General features: G+C 49.8%; 1 protein-coding gene across 1 annotated transcript; it reads right to left on the reverse strand.

Moving 5' to 3' along the window:
- Positions 1 to 636: 636 nt before the first annotated feature.
- On the reverse strand, positions 637 to 8,840 carry FANCG (FA complementation group G). The gene is made up of 14 exons (XM_056117168.1): positions 8,486 to 8,840; positions 8,191 to 8,281; positions 7,485 to 7,616; positions 7,073 to 7,275; positions 5,483 to 5,618; positions 5,201 to 5,331; positions 4,954 to 5,100; positions 4,459 to 4,610; positions 3,706 to 3,772; positions 3,174 to 3,463; positions 2,996 to 3,042; positions 2,628 to 2,783; positions 1,175 to 1,298; positions 637 to 1,018 (listed from the first exon to the last, which is right to left on the reverse strand). The coding sequence occupies exons 1-14, from the start codon at positions 8,606 to 8,608 to the stop codon at positions 910 to 912; spliced, it is 1,908 nt and encodes a 635-aa protein (XP_055973143.1). The 5' UTR covers positions 8,609 to 8,840; the 3' UTR covers positions 637 to 909.
- Positions 8,841 to 9,442: the final 602 nt, after the last annotated feature.

Consider the following 9,442-nt stretch of genomic DNA (forward strand, 5'->3'; position numbering starts at 1 on the left):
ATGGTAACTTGAAGCTCTTGAGCCCAAAATACCATCTACCTTATTGAAATATCAGCATTTTGATCTGATGCTGATGCAATTCACCCCCTCATTCGCCTATCCAGGCACACTGACAGAGACAGTGAAGTCCTAAATTTCTAGAATTTGGGATTAGGATGGGGGAATGATGAGTCATTTTGTGAGCCTCGGGTCTACCTGTCCCCCCCCTCTTAAGAACTAAACACTGGGGCCGGAGGTATAGCATAGCAGGTAAGGCGCTAGCCTTGAATGCATAGCTGATCCAGGCTCGATACAGGTACTCTGTATGGTCCCCTAAGCACAGAGTGATCCCTGAAGACAAAGCCTGGAAGAAACCCTGTGCTCCACTGTGGCCTGAAATAAAAACAAAAGAATTAAATACTTGCCCTTGTCCAGAGAGGTCTTACCTTTCAGACCTTACTCCACTCATTCTTTCATCTTGCATAAAATATGTGGGCTTTTAGGCAACAAGAATAACTAGATCCAAAGCTTTCTGAGCAATGATTCCCATAAGCCTCTCTCCTACCCAGCCTCAAGCTCCTGAGATAGAGCATACTGGGAGAGATCATCTTAGATAGTCAGCAGTCAGCTGAATTGGACCACCTTATCATTCATGTATATGTAGTAAGCAGACAGACATAAACATATTTTACTCAAGGGAGGGGGAACAGGAAAAAAAGTACCACAAGCAAAGTCAGTGTTTTGTTAGGTGAAGGGGAGTTTCATCTGGAACCAGAATGGCAGTCACAAGGACAAATTTCATAGGTCTCTTTGCCCATGTTAAACATACAGGAATAGCTGCAGTCACATTCCCCTTGGATGGTATGGCAGAAAGTCTTCCCTGACAGATGGTCCCTGAGGCCCCAGCTCAGACTCTATAAAGCAGGGCAGCTACAGGTCACAGAGCTCCAGTAGAGATGTCCGAAATTCTTCAACAAGCATTTCACGGTCAGGAGGATGGATCCAACTCAAACAAATTTCTAGGTACAGTGGGACAGACCTGAAGATCAAAGAAGGTGACATCTAAGTATGAAGGATAAGCAGAAGGTTGGCAGCCATTACTTCCCTTTCATTGACCATCCCCACTCCTTCGGCTCAAGGACTCCAGGACATCAAATGCCCCTAGGCCCCAAGCCAGCAGGCCTTGGAGCTTTACCATGTAGCATTCTCCTGTGGCAACTGAGTTTGGGCATCAAGTTTCCTCCAGAAAGCAATGGCTTCATCTCTCCGGTCTAGCTTCCTCAGAGTCTGAAGCAGGTGAAAGGAAGTGTCTTGATCACCTGTAGCCCAACCCCAGAGAAGAGTGCCTTAGAACTTTAGAACTTTATACGACCTATCACATTACTTTTTTTGGAGGGTAGAGATGGGGGGTGTCACACCCATGGTACACTACGCAGGGCTTACTTCTTTTGTTTTGTTTTGTTTTGGGATCACACCCAACAATGCTCAGGGGTTACTCCTGGCTCTGCACTCAGGAATCACTTCTGGCGGTGCTTGGGGAACCATATGGGATGCCAGGGATTGAACCTGGGTTGGCCATCTGCAGGGCACATGCCCTACCCACTGTACTATCGCTCCGGCCCCATGCAGGGCTTTCTTCTGGCTCTATACTCAGGAATCACCCCTGGGGGACCATATGGGGTGCTGAGGATCAAACCAAGGTCAGCAGCATTCAAGGCAAGCACCTACCTGCTGTATTATTATTGCTCCAGGCCCCTGCACCTTTTCATAAAAGGGAAAACAGAGAGGCTGCTGGAGAAACAGTACAATCAGTAGGGCATTTGCCTTGCATGTGGCTGACTCGGCATCCCATCTGGTTCCCCAGGCACCGCCAGAAGTGATATCTGAGCACAAAGCCAGGGCCAAGGAATAAACCCTGAGCAATGTTGGGAACGACGCATAAACAAAACAAAAAGGAGAAATAAGCCTAAAGTGAGGAAGTATCTTGCACATGGAACAAGATCATTTCCAACCTGTTTTCGTTTGGAGGCCACATCTGTGGTACTCAGGGCTTATTCTTGCCTCTGTGCTCAGGGATCATTTCTGGGAGTGTTCAGGGAACCAAATGCAGTGCCAGGGATGGAACCAGGGTCAGCTTTTGTAAGGCAAAAACCTTAACCCCTCTACCATCTCTCTGGAACAAACTTTTTTTTTTGAGGGAATGGGGATATATTTGGGACCACACCAGGAAGTACTCAGGGTTTACTCCTGTCTCTGTGCTCAGATACCATTACTGGAGATGTTTTGGAAGACCAAGGATTGAACCAGGATCAGTTATGTGCAAGGCAATGCCTAAACTCCTGTGCTGTCTCTCCAGTCCCAACCATTTTTGTCTAACGGCCTGCCCAGAATGAAGGGCTCAGCTAGCTCTGCTCCTTCCCAACACTTTCAGCACAGCATGGACTTTCTATCCAAGAACACTGAGGCGACCAGAAAAACTCCCAGGAAGAGCTCAAGTTACACTTGCATTTGTCTTGTATATGTCTGGACACCTGGGTCTAACACGACTCATATCACTACTTCTAACAAGAAATACTACTCACACACATATACCAAAGTACCTCCCTCTATGGGCCCCTCTCCTTGCCTATGGGGTGAAGTATACAAACCTGGACATATCTGCACAGCCAGGAGGAAATCTTGTAGGGCTTTGGTGTCCTGTCCACTAGCCACCCACTCTAGTCCACGACTAACCAGGGCAGCTTTACGAAACTGTGCAAGTGTGACTTCTGACAGAGACTCCTCCTCACAGCTGGAACCAGGCCCTAGGGACCATCCCAAAGTCAAGAAGTGTATTGTCAGTCAGAGAGTCACCAAGACACCCTCCCTGCCCCCAAGTTCCCCTGTCTTGTCTTGTATTTTTTTTAATTTAAGTTCCTTTTTTTAAAAAAAAAAAAACTTCTCCTAGTTGGCTGGGACACAAAGAAAGGGAACCGACATTTCAGGGAGGAAAAGGAAAATTTAAAATCTAGATCACCTTGTCCCTTATCCTCTGGTATAGTTCTGAAGAGCAGTTCAAGGCACCTGAAGAGAGATATGGAAGAGGGATGAAGAGGAGTCAATCTCAGACATTCTGGGAGAAGAATGGTACTTGATGCCTCAGGTCTCAGTCAGAAAATTGGGCCTCCACACTTCCCCTTGTGTCCTGGGCTCACCGGCTAAATTCACTAATTGCCTCCTTGTGGGCCTCCAGTTTCACCCAGGCATGGCCCTGCAGCAGGTAGGCAGCAGAGATCCAGAGTGGGCAGTGCGGTGACTCCATGGTTCTTCTCTCAGCGTCCTCACATAGCCATGGCATCCTGGGAAGTAGCGGTGAAATGCGGCCAAGCAGTTCCTCACACATAGTCAAAGCATCGTGGGCTCGACCTGCCTGGATCAGCGCTGCTGCAGCCTCCAGAAACACCTCAGGCATCCTGGGGCCTGGGGGGCCTGGGGGTAGGGAGAACTGGGATGGAAGAAAGAAGCAGCATCTTGAAGAGGTGCGAACTCCCACCCCCAGCCTTTTCATCAGAGACCACTCACTACTTGCTGTCCTAGACTCTTGCTCTGGGAAGCCTTTCTCATCTGGCCCATGAATCTGGATGGTCAGAACAGCAGAGGGGAAAAGACAGAAAGCAGCACTGCTCTACCCCCAGTGGGACTCCAATCCTTCCACCCCTCTACAGAGAATATTACCGAGAGACTCACCTTTGGCTCTGAGTCATCTAGCAACAGGGCCAGCAGATCCAAATAATGTTCAGCAGCAGCTTCCGCCCTAGGAATTATATAAGCCATGGTCTCACCACGAGCCCTAGTAGGGTCTTCCAAGGCTCTTAACTACTGAAAAGAGGCTCTAGGGCCCTAGGGAGAGAGGGGTGGGGTCTATAAGCTCTACCCCTAGCTCAGCATGGATCTATCCCTACTTGCAGAATGAATTGGGGAGACTTCAGAATTTTATTTCAGGAATGGGGGAGTTTGGTTATACATGTCAGTGCTTGGGTGCTATTCCTGACTCTCTGCTCAGGAGTGACCCATGACAGTGCTCTGGGAAACACATGTAATGCCAGGGATTTAACCAGTGTCAGTGGGATACAAGGCAAGCACCTTTAACCCTTGTGCTATCTCTTCAGACCCTAGATTTCTGAACTTTTTGTTTGTTTATTTTTGGGCCATACCAGCAATACTCAGGGGTTCCTCATAGATTTGCACTCAAGAATTAATCCTGGTGATGCTCAGGGAACATATGGGATGCTAGGATCAAACCTGGGTAGGCAGAGAACAAGGCAAACACCCTAACCACTGTACTATTGCTCCAGCCCCACAGATTTCAGAATTTTAATGTCACAGGTTAGTGTCCGGGTGAAGTGTCCTTGATTCAGGAATGGGGGTCTACAGCACTGATTCATCTATCCCATGAAGAATGAATCCCACTAATATCAAATGAGCAAGGTGAAATCTTACCTCCCAGTCTGTAGGTATCGGCTTGCTAGTCGGTACTTGGCCTGGCTGTGTGTGCCACAGTGAAGGGGTGAGGCTGGGTCAGGTGGTGGGAGTAGCAACTCTACCTCAATGAGAAGTGGAGGGGCTTCATGGTTCCGAGTAATACTTAAGGCCTAACAAGGGAAAAAGGAAGAAAGCAGTATCTATAATCTTCAGGAGCAATACTTCCTTCTACTTACACCAACCAAGCACCATAGTAATTTTCCAAACCCTATATCTTACATGGCATAATTCTTTTTTTGGCGGGGGGGATGGGAGGTGGGGAGTGGGGGTGAGTATTATGCCACACCTGGCAGTGCTCAGGGGATACTCCTAGGTCACTGCTCAGGGGTTACTCCCAGTGGTGCTCTGGTGATAATGCAGCACCAGGCGTCAAACCCGGACTTCCCACATGCAAAGCGTGCATTCCAACCCTTTGAGCTATCTCCCAGGTCCTAACCTGGTGTATTTCTTTACCTCAACTAGCAACTCCAGACTCTTCAGCTCTGCCTCTCTGTTCCCTACTTGCTGATATATCCTAGAAGCTTCCAGAAGCAGGGGACCACTGACTGATCCCCCTTTCAGGGCTGTAAGCAGGTACAGCACAGCTGTCTGTGGATTGCCCTTGAGGGGGAAACGGATAAAGTCTCAGCTACTCTCTCAAAGCAGAAAGTTCTCCTGAACAATCTGCAGTTTCCCCAACCCACCCACGGACCATCTTTACCAGCTTTCGAAGACAGGTGCCCAGGGCTGTATACACTTGGACCATCACAGGCCGGGAGCACAGACCTGAGGCCGCTTCATGCAGGTTGTTCAGTGCCTCAGTCAGGCTCCCTGAAATCAGGTCCTGGAGGCCTGAGGTAAATAAGGTGATGAGCTTAAAGACCACCATATGGCGGGGAGCAAGAGCCCAGAGAAGCTCCATCGAGCTGAATGAGAGCTGAGGTGGTCAGGAGATTAGAGGACTCAGCAAGACAGGGAGTGGGCAGGAAGGCATCAAGCTGACCTTGGCGGAAGGCAAATGCTGTCAGTAGGACACCCCTCAAGTGACAAGCATCCTGCAGAGTCAGTGGGGCATCTGACCCCACCGCTGGGGGAGCCCAAGTTTTCAGAAGTAGCAGTAGGTCTTCTGAGGCCCTATTCTGAGAAGAGAAGGATAATGAGAGGCGCCAAATTGATAGCCAGCTTGGCTTCTCCTATCTTGGTCTGCCCTAGCTGGACCCAGAGCTCAAGGGTTCCCCAGATTCTCGTCCCCTTGATTCTCAGAGACAGACAGCTGTGAGTCACAATAAGGAGATGAAATAAACAGTCTTGAGGCAATGCTGATCTAGTATGGATATCCTCACTAGGACACAAGGCAAGATCCATCTTGGTTGTGATTCATGGCATGCAATACATGCACTTTGCCACTGAACCCTATCCCTGGTTCTACTTTTTTTTTTTTTTTTTTTTTGCTTTTTGGGTCACACCTGATGATGCTCAGGACTTACTCCTGGCTCTGAACTGAGGAATTATTCCTGGTGGTGCTCGGGGGACCATATGGGATGCGAGGGATTGAACCCAGGTTGGCTGCATGTAAAGCAAATGCTGTACCCACTGTACTACCACTGTGGCCCTCCATATTTTTTTTTCCTTTCACATTTGAGCTCTGATGAGAAGCTAGAGTTTAGAGGTGACTTCACTAAGGTTATGAGAGACCTAATCTAACCCAAGATCATATAACTATTAAAACACACACAAACAGACACACACACACACACACACACACACAGAGGCTGGAGAGCTCAATGGGCTGGTGCATATACTTCACATGCAGGATACCTGAGTTCAATCTCCAACATAAAAAGGTCCCCTGAGCATTGCCAGGCTCAACCCACAAAAACAAAGCTGAAAATAACCCCTGAGCACCATGGGGTGGCCCCCAAATAAACGAGCAGATTGATTTTTTGTGGTTTTTGTTTTTTAGGCCACACCCTGCTTTGCTCAGGAATTACTCCTAGCTCTGCACTCAGGAATTACTCCTGTCAGGCTCAGGAGAACCATATGTGATGCCAGGGAAGCAACCCATAGGGCTGCATGCAAGGCACCTACCCCTACTCATTGCTCTATCACTCCAACCCACAAACAGATTGCTCTTTTTTTTTTCTTTTTTTTCTTTCTTTTTTTTTTTTTTCAGATTGCTCTTAAGAGAATTCTCAGCCTACCTCCAAGAAAAAAAAAAGACAGAGAGAATTCCTCCCAATGGAAGACCAGCCAGAGCAAGGCCATGTAGAGTCTCTGAGAGAGGAGCTGGAGAAATAGTACAGCAGGCAGACATTTGCCTTGCACATAGCCTACCCAGGTTCGATTCGCAGCATCTCATCTGGTCCCCCAAGCACTGCCAGGAGTAATTCCTGAGTGCAGAGCCAGGAATAACCCCTGAGCAACACCCAAGTGTGGTCCAAAAAGCCCCCCAAAAGAGAGTCCTTGAGAGAACTTGGGTGTCCTGAACACCATAAAACTCAACAACTTTAGCAGGATACGACAGCAATGCTATAACAGCTAAAGGGGTGGAAGGATGGAAGAATTGTTGAACCTGGGTCCCATCCTACATTACCTGACTGCCGTTCAAGGGTTGCAGCAGCAAGGTCAGGTCCTTAAGGCGGTCAGTGCTCAGCCAGAGGGCAGCTTGCAGGCCAACAAGGCAGTGCAGGGCAGGGAGCAGCTGTGGTAGCTGGGAGGAAGCATGCAGGGCAGAGTCCCACAGCCCCTGGAGCCCACGCTCCAGCCTGGGGCCCTGCTGCTCCTGGATCTCCAGCACTGTAGAGTAGACACAGACACAGCTGAAGTGGGACTTCTCCGGCTTTCCTTTGTGCCAAAAGACCCCAAATGGCTCAGTGGCACTAGTGAAGCACATTGCGGTTTAAAGAAGGGCATTTCTATGAAGATTAACAGATTGTATGGGTTCTCCACCCCCTGGCTAAACCAACCCCAACTGTGAGGCACGGAAAACAATCTCTGGTCCTCACCTCTTTCCAGGCCCTGCTGGATATCCTGGGCCAGGTCCTCTGTGAATCCCCGGGCCAGGCTCACCCTCAGGGTAATCAAATTGCAGGTGACAGTCAGTTCCAAGGGGAGAACAAAAGGAGCCACAGGCAGCCCTGGAATGATAGATGTGGGTCTCACGAAAGGCTCCAGGGAAACATCCCCAAGTGAGTACCCAAACTAAAGAATTCTCCACCACAACCAAAATGCCCTCAATACAGGCGGCTCTGGGGAATGGTGGGAGGGAAAAGGGGAACATTGGTGGTGGGGAATGTATACTGGTGGTGGAGAGATGGGTGCTGGATCATTGTATGACTAGCCAATCATGATAAAAAATTTAAACAAAGGGAAAATGCCCTCAATAAGACCCTTCCCTTGGGACAGAGTTTGGAAAGAGCACAAAGTTCTCTAGATCACACCATTCTGAAACGAAATCTTCAAACGCTGCTCTCTCTCTCTCTCTCTCTCTCTCTCTCTCTCTCTCTCTCTCTCTCTCCTCTCTTCTTCTTGCATCTTAAACAGAACTCTCTCCAATCTTCCGCCTGTCCATGCCCCCCAAACCACCTCCATCCAGGACCCGCAAAACTGACTCCGCAGTGAAGCAGGGGAACTCCCAGTCCTAGTGTCCTGGGGTACAGAGAGGGAGGGAACACGCCGGAGGGGATGCACACCTCCTCACCCCTCCCTTACCTCGCAAACTAAGGAGAAGTCCCGTGAAGCCTTGCAGTGCCTCCTGAAATAAATGCTGTCGCCTCCAAGTCAGATCCGAGTTCCAAGCCACCTGTCAAACGTGGATGGCAGTCGCTGAGGACCGGTCGTTACCTCTGCTCTTGCAAGAGTAGCAAGGGAAGCCCTTCTCCAGGCATGTCTTGGCTATCTGGGGGAGGTCAAACCAGGCCCTCCACTTCGGCGAGGGGAAATCCACGCCAAACCCTCTTCCTGGTAAGTTGAGGCTGCAACACAAGGGTCCCAATAGCTGCGTTACCTTAAGCTGTCGAACTAGCTGGTTATTTTTCTCCTTCCACATGTCCAGGCAGCTGGCATGCGGAGGTGAGGAGTCCAGAGGGGTCTGGAGAGACATGCTGGCCCGGACTCCCGGAGGGGGCATCGAACAGGTAGGCCTGGCCCCGACCCGAGTTCCCAGCCGAATGGGGGGAGGGTCGATAAACGTCCACACTCACGCAGTTCCGTGCTCCCTCCGGGGTCGCAGCCCGGGAAGCCTAACCGCCTTTCCGCGGAGAAACAAACCCACGCCTAGTCCCCCAGCCGCCTCCCGCCCCGGCCTTTTCCACCCTCGCCTCTGATTGGCCCGGCCGGAGACACTCTCGGCTGCGATTGGTGGACGACAAGGGCTCAGCTCCGCGGGAACTCGAGTAGGAAAGCCAGGAAAGGGTGCTAGAGGGAGGCTGGTAGAGGCGGGCCTGCCGGGGGGAGGTGGAACTCCCTGCTATTCCGCTAGCTCGAGCCACGTCGGAGGGCAGTCTTGAGAAATCGATCTCAGCACCGGGGTTCACCGGAACTGCCTTTCCTCGATCCACACTCCAGGTCTACATGACTCGCACCTTTGCGGTGAGCGGGGCCGCGCGATGCACTCTGGGAGTCGTAGTCCTGCGACGGTTGGCCGAGAAAAAGTCCCGCCCCGCTGAGTGTCCACCAAAGTCAAAGCTCAGACCTAGGCCCTGGGGGAATTGCGTAGGCAAAATTTACAGAACAAAATAAAACTAGCTCTTGTCTTACGTAAGTGGAGACATTGGATTTTTAATGAATGAACATATATACGTATTCAATTTGGACTTTATTAAAACAAAAATCTGTGCTACACCATCAATAAAATTCAAAACCAAAAAGGGAAGAAATTATTTGCAAGTCATAATGAACTTGTATCCTCATGATGAACTCAGGAGGACTGAGTCCACTATTGTAATTCATTGCATGCACAATA

The sequence above is a fragment of the Sorex fumeus genome, unplaced genomic scaffold (genome assembly GCF_029834395.1).
Source record: "Sorex fumeus unplaced genomic scaffold, SorFum_2.1 ptg000034l, whole genome shotgun sequence".
In the NCBI taxonomy this organism is placed as follows: Eukaryota; Metazoa; Chordata; class Mammalia; order Eulipotyphla; family Soricidae; genus Sorex; species Sorex fumeus.

What these genes read in the sequence shown, in the direction of transcription:
- FANCG (XM_056117168.1), bottom strand. Translation starts at nt 8,608, where the DNA reads ATGCCCCCTCCGGGAGTCCGGGCCAGCATGTCTCTCCAGACCCCTCTG. An exon ending in AGCTAGTTCGACAGCTTAAG is followed by an intron (nt 8,282 to 8,485) that starts GTAACGCAGCTA and finishes CACGTTTGACAG; the next exon opens with GTGGCTTGGAACTCGGATCT. An exon ending in GTCTGGAGTTGCTAGTTGAG is followed by an intron (nt 4,611 to 4,953) that starts GTAAAGAAATAC and finishes TTCCCTTGTTAG; the next exon opens with GCCTTAAGTATTACTCGGAA.